Source organism: Uloborus diversus, chromosome 2, assembly GCF_026930045.1.
Source record: "Uloborus diversus isolate 005 chromosome 2, Udiv.v.3.1, whole genome shotgun sequence".
NCBI classification, from domain to species: domain Eukaryota; kingdom Metazoa; phylum Arthropoda; class Arachnida; order Araneae; family Uloboridae; genus Uloborus; species Uloborus diversus.
In genome coordinates, this window is record NC_072732.1 from 183,937,061 (window position 1) to 183,951,928 (window position 14,868).

General features: G+C 33.1%; 1 protein-coding gene across 1 annotated transcript in view; it reads left to right on the top strand.

The window, feature by feature from the left end:
* Positions 1 to 14,868, top strand: part of LOC129216704 (cell adhesion molecule Dscam2-like) — a 183,522-nt gene that overhangs the window by 67,134 nt on the left and 101,520 nt on the right. The window contains 1 exon segment of the mRNA XM_054850921.1: positions 11,667 to 11,948. Coding sequence (XP_054706896.1) covers positions 11,667 to 11,948 — 282 coding nt within the window.

Below are 14,868 nucleotides of genomic sequence, written 5' to 3' on the forward strand. Positions count from 1 at the left end.
GACATAAATAGGGGAAACCCGGGTAACGCGAATACCTTAAGCTTTTCTTGATTATTGTCGTTTAGTTATAACTTAAGAAATTGAAACAAATGTTGATAATCAGTCTTCATTTAATGCACTTGCGTAATGCAATAACAGTCGTCCTTAATATTAATTACACTATTAGATATAAGGCCAGTTTTCAACAATGGCATGAATATCCACTTTGCCCAACACCCCGGGTAAAGTGGATTCGTTACTAGGGCAAAGCGAACAGCAATATTATTTGTCTTGAAACTAAACATTAAAAATAAAATATCCATCGAAAATTAAAGGAACATATCCAAAAAACATTTTTTTGCTACAATGCTAATTATTGTAGTTATTGCAAACATAGAAAATAAACTTAAAAATAAAATAAACTTAGAAAATAAAAGGAACATTTTTAAAAACATTTTTTTGTTGCAGTGCTAATTATTATTCTTATTACAAACAAAGAAACTGAACTTAAGAATAAAATAAGCATCGAAAATTAAAGGCTCATATTAAAAAGCATTTTTCTACAATACTAATTATTGCAGTAATTATTGTAACAAGCAAAGAAATTTTTTAAAAGTCAACATCCAAAATTTAGGAGCATATATATATATATATATAAAAAAAAAATCTGCTACAATACTAATCATTGAAGTTATCACAAACAAAATCATTACTATTTTCGAATGCTGAACGCTCTTTATGACACCACTCAGTACAAATATGACGCTGTATCCTGTTTTCCATTGGCTGATCAGCTTCTCCAATGAACATTTCATCGCAGAAAATGCACCTTACATCATCAAATTTCTTTACTTCCTTCTTCTTATCATACTCTTATGCAGTCCTATGTTTTCTCGTAGAGATTTTTGATTAATCTTTTTGGTACGTGGTCTTTTTAATAGTCTTCTGAGAAGCTTTAGTCGAAACATCATCTAATTACTTCATGACAGTCTTTTTTGATTTTTCAAATTTTTGTCTGATTGTCCTTTACTGGAGTACTTATCAGGAGTATAGATATCTGTAGTTTTTATTTACGTGTTGTTATTGGTTTTACAGGCTGAGGAATAGGTAGTAAAACGGAAGGACTGTAGTACTTCGTAGAACTTTCAGGTTTGGGTAAAGCGGCGGGAACATCATTATCTTGGACCTATTCTGTTGTTTCAGATCCCATGGGAGTATAAGGACGATCTTCAATGGTAGTATTGTCTTGAGATCTGAATATTGAAGGACTTCCAGGTTCGGATGAAGTGACGTGTCATGACCAGGCAAAGTGAATATGGTATTCACTTTGCCCAATCCGCTTTGCCCTTCAGGTACATTTTTGAGGTTACTAAAAATTACTATAAAACCAGAGCATCTAAACTCGTCGTCTATGGATAGTTGAAAGCTACATAATCGTACATGAAATCCTACTCATAACAAAGAACATGTCACAAATAGCATTAAAGTTATAAATGAAACACTAACATCTGTAAATTAATATTTTTTTCTCCAAAACATACTTTGTTCGCTCACTGGCGTCGCGTGAGGTGAACTTGTCCCGACGTGTTTGCCGCACATGGAGCGGCAACAGGCGACCGTGGCTATGACAACGCGGCTGCCGGCCAACTAATTATTTGGGGTTTATAGGCAAAATTCGCTTTGCCCAGGGTATCCACTTTAGCCGGGTTTCCCCTACAGTTGTAGTCAGTTGTGACTCTGAATAGGAATAGTAAAGATCCTTTAGTTTACTTTTCTCTTGGTTTATTTTTCATTCTTCTTTCATTCGTCAAATGCTGAAATAAACGTATTGACGATTGATAGAAGAATGAAAATAAGCTATATGAATGAAAGTAGAGAACATTTTTTTTCTTTAAAGCATTATAGTATAAGTGAATCAATGTTAAGCATAAATGAAAACAAGTATATATAAATTCACCGAAACTTTTGAAATTTGTGACTGAACCCTTTTCTTGTGATTGAAGTTTTTAGCATTCCCACGTCATTAAAGTGGACGAATTGTTCAGAAATATCTATTTATTTATATATGTATTAAAAACTCGCCAAATTTACAGTAATGATAGTGTTCCGAAATAGTGTGCATCATTGTGTAAATTCTGTTGCGGTCCAACGCATTGTTCATGGAGTGCACCATACGCTATAAAAAATAATAAACGAATTCACTGTATTATTTGTTGAATTAGAAGTCTCCCTATGAGCGTGAATTGATGAAATATATCGTTTCAAGTTTTTCTTAATCAATTAATTAATTTGTTTTGACTTTTTTCGCTTTTGCTATACCTAAGAAAGAAATATAATGTTGGGTTTTCGTTATGACAAATGGGAAACATTTGCTATATAAAGTAAACACACCAGTAGTGGCCAGTGCTTTGGTAGTGGTCACTTGAAGGTTTACATTTGAAAAAATGGGATTCCAGGTCCCCCAATGGATTCGAAAGTGCATCAAACGTGCTGGAATTCTATTTCTGAAACATTGTGATTTTAGTGTTGAATTTAGTTTTCCGCCATTATATCAAAGAAAGTACATGTTCTCTCATTAATTTTGTAGTTCACAAAGTTCAACTAGGTAGAAAAAGGCCTGGTTTTTATTTCACACATTTTGCACACATTTATGATATTGCGTCATTTGTATTGATTCGATTGTTGAAAATGATGTTTACGTTTTTGCTGCATTTGACTACATGATAATAAAAAAAAAAGATGAATGAAGTTGCACTGTAAAGACTAATTTTTTCTGAACATTTTAATAAATTTTCCTACTTAGTATCGTCAGTCACGGCATGAATCTTATCGACTTCTCTTTTTGTTGTCCGAGCTAAGCAGAAAGGACATGAAAACTTTTTCGCATAAAATAACTTTTAATTTTTAGTGAAATATTTTTACTTTTAAGCGCTAATCTTCCTAATTAACATTTTATGAATAAACAATTGTTCATATTGATCAATAATTTATAAGTTTGAAGGTTTTTGTGCGTTTGTTCATATTCTTCATCTTTTGGACGAGATAATGGCTTGAATTAAGCTGTTTATTGGGCTGACAATAAAACAAAACACAACAATGCATGAATACAGAGATACATTTGGTTTAGGCTTCAGAAAATGTAATGACAAAAATGTCGACATGTTCTTTTTCAGATCTTTATCACATTAAACTCGTTAAAAGAACATAACCTGGAATCAATTTTTTAGCTTTCTCTACTGTTTTCATGAAAAACAACTTCTAATGGTTACCATATGTTTCCACATGCTTGTGTTCTTCTGATCCATGGAAATATTTTGTACAAGTTTTTAAATGATTTTTCTTCTGAAATCGAAATTCATTAATGTCAGCAAATCTGAAATACTAGACGTGTATTTTAACAAACTCGGGCTATTTTGATTATTGTAATTAAATGCTCTGAAAATTGTAATTGCGTTTTTTTTCTGCATTGAATAATATCTCAATAATAAGGTAACAGAATTTAAGTAATAATAAACTGCAGTGAACGGCACACATCGAAGGAGCATTGTCGAATATTCTTGAATTTAACTGAACTGCAACCGCACATTTTTCTCTCCATCAAGTGGCGCCGCACTCGGTTGTTTGTGATAACACTGATGCTGCATTGTATTCAGCTAGTATTCGTTCTCTATTAAAACGGTAAGTTCATTCCTCTTAACTTATTTTTAACGCTTTTACGTATTGAGTTATTTGTACCATTTGAAGTCTAAGGTGTAAATCAGAATTTCAATCTTTTCACATTTGTTTAAAATGAAAGATCTTGCTGCGGACAGAAGTAAAAAATCCTTGTGAACATACATAACACATTGGTTGCCTCACTCGTATTGCTTGCTTCATTAAAAACTTTTTTTTTTTTCAAAACTGAAATGCATTTGTTAACCAATGCATTACATTCAAAAACTGGCTCAATCAATAACAATTTCACAAAAAAACCATCATTGAAAACATATTTCATGTTTGTAGTCCTGAAAAAAAAAAAAAAAAAGATAATTGCTAAAAATTATTTAGCTATAATGCATGCTACAAAAACAGCTTAAATTTAACCAACATTGATTAAAGGATTTTCTTTAAAACTATTAAAGCAACATTTTTGCATTCGCGTTCTTCAGAGTATTTTATTTAGAAATACATTTTTTTATTTTCACTAAAAATAGTAAATGCGATTCCGATAATCGTTGGAAAAATGGTTTTAAAATTGGGAAACATACTTGCGTAACAAGTAACGTCGGTGATCGAAAAAGGAAAAATTAAAACGTTTGAGAATTACTGCTGGCAGGAACCACTTAGATAATTTTGCAAATTCTCAAATCAATCAATAAAAAACTCAGGGAATCTTTGTTTCTTAAAAAACTAATTTCCTAATGATAATATTTACCTCCAATATTTTTCTACAAGTACTCTTTGATTGAGAAACGTTTGATTTGACATTAAAGATTCAGTGCTTTCATTTATTTATTTTAGCTTAAGCACATGTAATTATTTTACTTTTCCTTTTAGAAAAAATCACCTGAAATTTCATTAGCAGCAGTAAGAGAATAGAATGGGATGCCTTTCTATCAGCTTTTTTCTGGAAGCATGTTTGATTTTCTACTATAATCTGATTGTTCCTGTAGAGAATGGTAAGAACATCCAAAATTTCTTTCTTTGATGCTTTAGCTTTAGCGCTGAGCTAATGATGCAATTTTGACTGTGAAACTATGATTTACAACATCGCTGTCAAACGTTTGGTTGGAAAGCGACTTTAAAAACCAGAATAATTGTATCTTAAAAGTGTACAGAGAAAACAATGTTTGTAAATATACATGTATGCATTTCTAACTATTTTTCACAAAGGACAAATTTTATTCCTGTGATTCCCTTTTCCCATGTGAGAGAACAAATCCTTGAAACTTGATTTTCATGTAATTTTTAATCTTTTTGACTCATTGTTTTGAATTTAAGACTTACGTGCGCGTGTTTTTCAATTATTAACTAACTAGAAGCCCAATCCGACCTAGTTCAGGTTGAAAAAAAAAACGATCTATCTTAAATCAATGCTGTAAGCGTACTTTTAAAATTTATAGTAAGCAATATTTTTTGTTTCGCTTTTGTGAGGTTTGAAACAAATTGATTTACCTCATTTGCAGACCAAGAGAGACCAGCATATAACTCCCACTGAACACTACAGTCTTCCCGTTTAATAACGTTGCACAACGCATCGTGTAGTTGACGTTTAATGATGGTGATGGCTTAAGAAATTTTCATTAGATACTGTAATCATTTAAATTTTGGAAAGGGAAATATACAGGGACCATGGGGATGCATAGATTATGAGCCAACTGATCTGCTGCTGTTGCTGCAAGAATCATATTTTTCCACAGTGAATTTCACTGGGGTTGAACTCCATTGAATAGGTTAGACAAATTAAATTTGCGCAATAAAATTATTGGGATATTGCCTTTAATTTTAGAAGAGAAGTCCAGAGGAGTCCCTTATTCAAGAAATTCTCCCAATTGCCTGTTTTTCTTGTTAAACAAATGGAGGCTTTCTGGAGGAGATATTCAAAGTAGTTTAAATGTGGAATGGTCAGTTTTTATGATTCTAAGTAAAGACCCTGCAGTCCCGTAAAAAAAACATTGCAAAAGCCTGTTGATTGATTTTTGATAGTGTTGAATTTATTAATTTTTCCAGTTCCACCGGGTATGCAGATCAACATTAATTTACGTTCCTGGTTTTCATGTACCAATCATGTTGTTGAGTCCAATCCTTCAGGATCTAGCAACAGCTAGATCAAATCCATAATTCCATGCACCCTCGCAAAGTCGAGCACCAGGAGTGGGTTGTCGCGGACATCCTCAAGAGTGAGCCCCAAGCAATCCAGTAGGTGTTGCGGGGAGGCCGGCAGCAGATGGCACTTGGGACACGTTGGGAAGACTTTACGGCCGGATTCAAATGACATGCATTTCAGGTGCCCACTGAAGAGTCTTGAGATGGCCGTTTGGTCCTGTCTGTCGGCCTTGAAACGTAATGCACCCCTGGTTTTGGTCTACTGTACCAAGAATGAGCTGGAGGAGCTAGCCAGACATGCCGGTCTCTATTTTTCGCCGCAGAGAAAATTTCTTCAAAGGTTAGGTCGTAATCAGTCGTGGCCATCTCAGAGCAGCCTCTTTTTGCCAAAGCATCCGCGGTTTCATTTCCCGGAATGTTGACGTGGGAGGGGATCCACTGAAGGTGGACGTCTCTTCGCTTTGAAATAGTTTTAAGCATATTGATGATTTGAATGCTTACTAGGTCATTTACTTGGTTCCAGTCCTGTAGATGTTGAATTGAGCTACGGCTGTCTGTAAGAATCCAGATGTCACTACAGTCTGTGGAGTGGAGAATTTGATTTAAACCCTCCTTAATAGCTATTAATTCGCTTTTAAAGACCGAGCAGTGGTCTGGGTTGCGTCGAGAGAGACGTACTGAAGGATTCTCAATATATATACCACTCCCAGTATGATTTGACTCGTCTTTACTCCCGTCTGTATAAATAAGAGTAGCGTAACTCGGGATACTATTTATGACCTCCAGAGCCAGTTGAAGTAGATATTCAGGGACATCAGAGTTTTTGTTGGTTTGAGACGGTAGTTCAGAGTGGAAGTGAACTCCAAGGAGTCCCTCAGTCGGACTAACACAGGGTGTTAGAGATGAGTACTCCACTGAATGGGATATAATATCATCACCAATCATGTTTTAATAGAATTATTTCGCGGTTTCTCTGCGGTGGTGGCAAATAGAAGTCTCCTGTTGAGGGCCCGCTTCATTCACAAATTTTGCCTTAATTGTTATATCGCTTGACATTGAACGACCATCACAGTATTTCTGCTAACACTGCAATATGTCGTCAAATACACCTTTTTAAAATGCTTGCCATAAGGTAATAGGGTTTCAAAGTTGACATTAAATGTTCATCATAGTTTAGGAGCGGAGTCTGAAATTACATGTATAAACTGAGGTTAGTTTCCAAGATGTCGCCGTCTAGAAGACCGAGTTCTTTATATAATGCTTGATAGGTTGGCAGGATCTTTAACTGTTAATCAACTTTGTAAATATGTAGGACCATGAAAATGTTCCAAATGAATTCTTATTTGACCGAATTTAGATTAGCTATTAGACTGAATATTGTATTTTTTACTAAGACGTGAGTCTTTTTCAATCCCAGTATGCGTTTGGAAAATGTCTGTCTGTCTGTGTGTATGTGTGTGTGTGTATGTGTGTGTGTCACGTCTGTGTGTGACCAATTTTTTGTGGCCGCTCTACAGCAAAAATTACCGCATGAAATCGAGCGAAATTTGGTACACATATGTGCCGCTATGTGAACTTGTGCTCATCTCATTGGTTTTTGGCACGAATTAATCCAAGGGGGTGGAGCAATGGGACGTTTTTTGAGTTACGCGTGCTTGCTATTCCTCAGGAAGTAACTGGCGGAATCAAACAAAATTTGGTCCATATGTTGCCATTAACAGGAACAGGTGCCGATTCAATTTTGGTGTCAATAACTCAAACGGGGGTTGAACTATAGAACGTTTTTTGTCGTCAATTGTGACTGCTGTATCTCAAGAAATAATGACCGGAACGAAAGAAAAATTTATCGGCAAGTAGCCCTTAGTGGGTATAAGAGCTGATTTCATTTTGGTGTCAACAGCTAAAAAGGGGGTAGCGCAATCACCCGTTCTTTTTTTCCATTGTGAGTGCCCTATCTCAAGAAGTAATGCTACGTTCTGGTTGAAATTTGGAATATATGTGAATCCATATGTAAACAGGCTTCGGTTCAATTTTGACGCCAATCGCTCCAAGAGGTGGTGATTTTTTTTCTTTTTTTTTCTTTTTTTTGCGAATAAAAATAGCTTTATTAATGCAACAATAAGAAAGATAAATCGTAATAGATTGTCGTCTGCGTATTTCTCGTGATTTTAATTGTATGGAAATGATCGGAAATATTATCTCAATGATTTAAAATTTTTAACTGTTGCCATCTTATGTTTGTTAACAAATAAAATATTTGTAATTAATTCAAGCAAGGCTTTTAAAATAACTTTCAATTTTCGCTCTTTGCTTTGCTTTTGCAATAATTCAGACATTGGGATGGTCGTAAAGTTTTTGCATGTGTAATTTTGTTTTTGTTGGGAATATTGCTTCCTCATCAAGCATGGGGAGGGATCAGAAAAAAAATATAGAAGAAAGTTTCGTGATGGCCACAACATACTAGTTTTTTCCTAATTGTCAATTTTTTTTCTATCCACTGTTTTTTGTTCGTTGTAGTTTTAACTCTTAATTTTGAAAGTACGGCAGTTGTGTGCAATTACTATTTCAGTTAAGAATTTTCTAAACTAAAACTACTTAATTGAATGCATGCAAAATTACAACTTTCAGAAACACTGATTATTATCCTCTATATACACTACTTGAATTCAAAAACTAATTTTCACGAAGCGAATCGCAGATATATTTCATTTAGTTAAATTTTGAAGTGTACACATTATGTCATTCTATACGTTTTTCAGTGTCCTGGGCTACATACATAGGATGTGTGAAGATAGGGCGAGTGAAAATGCTACATACCCTATCTTCTGCAGCCTGAAACACATGAAAAAAATTTGTCGGTTCTTCTGCTGGCATTGTGATATTTTTACCTTTCACATGTGCCCGTCCCTCAACATTTAGTTCGAAGGAGAACCTTCAACCATTCTGTCATCGCGGATGGGGAGTACTCAGGATTCGTTTTTACGTATCTAAGAACAAAACAGTACGAAACATAAACTGGTAACGAAGAGAACTTATTAGTTTTAAAAAATAGTATAAAGACATATGTGCATAATTTATAGTCTATGTCACTCAATAAGAATGGACCTTTCTTATAGTGAAGGAATTTTTCGAATAAGTGCAGTGGTTCCGGCATTTGCCTCAAACATATAAACACACAAAAATCCGCCCTCTCTTTGTAATATTAGTATAGATTTATTTACTTTAACAATACTGATAGAGAAGTCTGGAAATGTATACAGGCAGAAAGAAATGCTGATACAGAGGCCTAATTAAGAATTAATTACGCATCTGAAGCTCACAGTTTTGCTTTGATAAAGAAATTCTTGAAGATGATGAAATGCATGCATATTACTCAATCTGCGTGCTTGCGCTTTGCAACATTCTTAAAAAACATATTATGTTTCTGTAAAGAGTAAGCATTTTATTTTAAATTAGAGGCTTCTTTTGGTACGTTTTTGAGGCTCAAAAGAGATTCTCCACAATGTTCGCAATCACAAGAAAACTTGCAATCACGGGGGAAAAATCGGGATCGCAAAAATGAAATTATTAGCATTAATTTGTACGAAAATAATCTGCTTATATGTTTAAAATATTTTATTACATCATATTTATTACTTAATTTTTTTCTGTACTTTTAATGTAGTATTTTTCATATTTGCCTTCATTCTGGGTTAATATGTCCTCTATACGCCTTGTGTTGTCTTAATTCATCACTAAAATTCTTGCAAAGAAATGATCAAAAAAATTTATAAATAAATCTTATTTTCAAATTAATAATAAAACATTTACAAAAAAAGAGACCCAGGTAAACATTCTAAAACAGACATCTGACGAGGCAGTTTACATTAAATACTCAAAGTAGATATTTTAGTTTCTAAATAATGAATATGTAATAGAAAACCTCTAAATACTGAACTGCAACTAACTTAGATTTGTTTTGAACATAGAGCGAGATCAGGATAGACCTCCTTTTTTACCTAATCTGGAAGTTGGCTTCTTTGTCACTATAGTATATTAGGAAAAGAAACTCATTTACGGAAAACGTAAAAGCATATTTTCAAGTGGTTCATGCTCACAGCGGAGTTTCTGTTTAGTAAAACAACTTAAGTTCCACGTGGTAAAATGTAATTACTTCTGAAAATTTACTAAAAACATTTATGAAAATTTTTTGTGGTACTATACTTATTTAAATTTCACTAATCTTAAATTAAATGCTTAACAAAAAAAAAATTAATTCCATGTATGGTACAGAAGCCTCTTTTGAAAACGAAGTTACACTATTGAGTTGACACAAGTTATCATCTTTTCGTTTCAATAAATATGACAATGACTAGTATTTAGTGTAATTAAGCAAAAATACTAGTATTTTTGTGTAAAGTAATTGCACTGACATTATATTATGATTTCTGAGGAAAATGTTTCTTATTTAAAATGTATCCATGGATGACTGATTGTTTTCACAAAATAAGTGGGGGAATGTTGGGCAAAGTGGAACGGTTAAACTTTTTGACAGTTTGAAGCACCACCGATCTAGCTATATTTTATCTACAGGTATGTTTTGAAACATATAGTTCACGATTCTAGTCAAAAAATAAATAGTTCTATTGGTAAAGATAGAGGTATATAATAATACAAGTCAAAACATGATACACATATTGTGAGATTTTTGGTTTGTCAAACGTAATTTTTATTGTTATTAAATGATACATTCTTTGTAACTAACGTTTTCAGTATTAACAGATATCTACTGGCGTCCAGTGCAGTACTCATTTAGGTTATATTGGTCATGTTTTGATTTTATATTTTCAACATAGTTTGCCTTGCACACGCAAAAGACGGCATGAAGTAATTCATTTTGTTCACTTATGCATTGTATTAGTAAATCAATTGTGTATTCATTCAATAATTAATTTCTTTGAATTCCTTCATTTATTAATTTCTTTACATTCCTTCATTTATGAATTCACTTATTTATTCACTCTTTTAATGACTCATTTAGTTATTTTCCTTTATTTATTTATCTCTTTAATGTTTCATTATTCACTCGTTCATTATTTCATTACATACTCATTCATTTAATCAAAGTTTTTTTAATAATCAAATAAAAAATATTTTGTGATAAAAACGGTTGATTTTTCACTTTGCTCCATGGAAAAACGAACTGAACGTTGCCCCCCCCCCCTTTTTTTCAGAAGGTACAAATCTATTGCCAAAAATGAAAACAAATGTTTCGATGTAAATTTTATCATAAAATGCAGTGTTTTTTTTTTTTTTTACCTACTGTAGTTTTCAAAAGAAATTTCCAATTCGTTCATATTGAAAAAAGTAATTCAGCTTAAGTATTTCACTTTGCTCCGACTCTACAGAAATGGAAGCTAATTTTAACAAAGTGTTTTCATACTTAGACTTTTAACCGCCTGCTGGAAAGGATTGCAAATAATTTGATTTTTTAATCTATTTTTTGGTTTGAGATATAGTCAGTTTAGTAATAAAGTGAGAAAATATTTAAAGTGCTTGATCAACTGCACAAGTAGCCAGTTCAATGCAAAATCGGTTTAAGCAAGATCACATTAAGTCACGTTTATTTAAAGCAAACTTGATAACAGCACTCGTACCCATATTTCTCTAAATTTTATGGAATGTGCATTTGATCATTTTTAAAACGTACATGAACACTTTCTGTTTGATTCTGATTTAACACTGAAAGTCTCAATTAAACTTACATCTTTAATTTCAATTTCATTAAAAGCCTGTCATTTATCAACTAATTTATGATCCCGTCAGAACGGTTCTGATCAGACCAAATTATGATCTTGTGCCTCATAAATCGAGCATTTTCTTTACTTTTTTTTCTTTTTCAGGTCAAATGGAAGCTCCCATCTTACATCCTATACTTATCCCAAACGACTTAGGTCTCGGTGACAATTTGGACATCTCATGCATTCTAAAGCGGGGTCGAGCGCCCATCCACTTCGAGTGGACGTTGAATGGACGTCCACCTGCGCGTAGGCCCGTAAATCCCTCCCCAAAACGATCAGATTACGTCATCGACAGCTTGACGGCAGACGATGTCGGAAATTACACTTGCACGGCCTCAAATGCTGATGGAGTGGACAGAGTCAGTGCCACCTTGCACGTTGAAGGTTTGAAAATTTGTCACCAAACTCTTTCTTCTCTCAAAAAGGGATAATTTTCGAATGATATGAGTTCAATTAATGCTCGAAAAGTTCCATAAGTTTATGTTGAATTTTTTGTGAGTCCTTTAATTATGAAAATATATGAAGAAATGTGTCCGTCTAAATTGTGTCTTAAGATCTATTTCCGCACTACAAAAAAAAAAAAAAAAAGATGGGAAAGGATGGAAATCTTTTTCGTTAATTCTTTATAGTTTTATCATTTTTCTTTTTACATAGTAAACTAAGTATTGTAATCACGAAATCTCTGTATGTGCGTGTGTATGTACGTATGTACGTATCTCACATAACTCAAAAACGATATGTTGTGGATAGTTGAAATTTGGTAATGATTCTCCTAGTGGATTCTAATCTGCACTTCCCCTTTTGATTGTATTCCGATGTTCCAAAAAGGGTCTTTTACACCTTTTTGGGGGGAAATCAGTATTAATATTAACGGAAACTCTAGTTCCATTATAATTTAGCGAGCACTTGCCAATTATATCGACAAGCTTTTGATCGCCAAGTTGGTGACAAATTTGGCGAAAAAAAAATTTTTTTTTTTCGAATTTGGATTTAATTGGTCGCCATTGGCGAGATATTTAGAGAGTTATTCATTGAATTACATTAAAATTGTCAAAATTGGGAAAATTAATCCCTGCGAAACTCTTTTTTGCATCGATTCGTGGCGAACTAGGGTAAAAATATTTAAAGTGTTTCCTTGCTTACTCCAAAGTACTGTTATCATTAAACTGGTGTAATAGAAAATCATGTGATGCACACATCAGTTCATTTAAATAATTACTTTCGCATATCCTTTTTGTTAAATCTATATATGCCTTGTTTAAACGTAAATATGTTGATTATCAATTACTAACGTGTGATTTATATTTGGATTTCAGATCAAAGCCTATTTACTACTTTTATCACGGCAAGTACTGTTTTACGGCAACAGGGCTACAGTAATTCAATATTGCATTTCGCCGGGTTTTTTAATTTGTGGCTACGTCTTTTTAAACATATTCTTTGAATTTTATGTAAATCAATTTTCGTCTTTGTAAAAGTTGAAATATACCAAAAATATTAGATCACACAAAAGCCATTTTTTGGAAGTACTGTATATTTTATGAAGCACAACTACATTTAATAAGCATATACTTTTAAAAACTTCATTTGTTTCACAATTATTAACTTTTTTTATTAGTAGCGCTAAACTTTTAGTTTCCAACAGCATCACCCAGCTGGGAGTTTCGGAGAACATTTTCAAATAAATGTCGTACTCCAAAAAAAAAAAAAAAAACTCATTGAAATAACGTTTTTAAGCTGCGTAGAGAAAATTACATTCAAGAATCAGTTTTTGACTGAGAACATATCGCATTTAAAGGGTTCAATGTTTATTTTTCTAAAATGGACTGATTTATAAATATCGATAATTAATAACTGCTCTTGCTATAATAATACGCTAACTTTGTTTTTTGAAAGGAAAACTTTTTGTTTAAAAAGGCTTGTTCAAAAATCCATTGCTTTTGAAACAAAGGAGGGAAAGTTTACTGTTCTCAACTAATGTTTCGATATCCCTCTGATGTTTTATGCACAGTTTTGAAACTGAAAGCATATTTTTTTTCTGCTGATAATTCAATAATGGTAAAGCTGCTGCAAACCCCTACATTGATGCGACAAATTATTACATATACCCAAGCGATCAAAACAAACACAATAAGATTTAATCATGAAATTTTGGGTATTGGATAACTAGTGAATGTCTCAGTTAATAAAAATTGAAATTAACGAACAATTTTATTTTCGTCTAATTAATATGCGGCTACTTGTCAATGCCGAAACGTTATTGTTAAAGGTTAGCGTTGAAATAATTGTTGCGTGAGGTATATGTCTTTTGTTCTTGAATGACGTTGCTTGCCCCTTTCCTCTGTCCTTTGAGCGGAATTAATTTACGAATCTTCTTCGCCTGAAACATCAAATTCCTTAAATTTTCTTAAGGTGTAAATGTTTTTCCTAACCATGGTTTTCAGGACCCAAGTTCTTTTATCTGCTTTGAATCTGTTTACCGTAGACTTTATTAAACAACGAATAATAAAGTCCCCCCAGACCCTCCGAATAACCCAGTTACAAATTGGAAAAACATTAAAGTTTATAATTTACAATCAGAGGAACTGCTTTTTTTTTTTTTTTTGCCGTTGCTGGAGAAATTTCTGCAATATTTCGTTCCACAACCGCTGAACTTTCATATAAGATAACAATACTGGTAGAAAACTAGCCAAGATAGGAAGATCAGTTTGTTCAACAAAAACCATTTAACATGAGCAAATAATGTTGACAGATTGAGAAAGAAAGTATTCATTGATTGTGCAATGTGTCCCAAACGGAGTCTAAGTTTTACTTTTCTTCAAATGGTTGCCGGTTATTCTGTTGATTGCACTTACAGATAAATTTCCTGACCTCTCATCCAATATTTCTCCTTTCTATTTCCGAAAATCGTCTTTCTTTACTGTTCTGGCAGTTTAGTTATCAAAATGCATCCATCCGTTTTGAGGTGTGGCTTACATAGTAATCCTACGGCATTGCTGGTTGGGTTGTTTACACAACTCGATGATTGTATCTTTAGTGTTTTTGACGATGTTTTTGTTAATTTTCTCGTAGGTATCTATAAAGTTTCGGGATTGATTTAACATTAATTGGTTTGAATTAAAGAAAAATAGTTTTCTTCACCGCCTTAAGCAGCCGTTTGAACTTTATACAGTTGTTCTACGAAACAACTGAGTGGAGTGACATAAATCTTCATTTGTTCTTATAATCCTAATCGTAAACCTCCCATTTTTTTATTTAGAGATAAACTTTTAAATATAATGTTCACTAAAGTGTTTTTCTACAT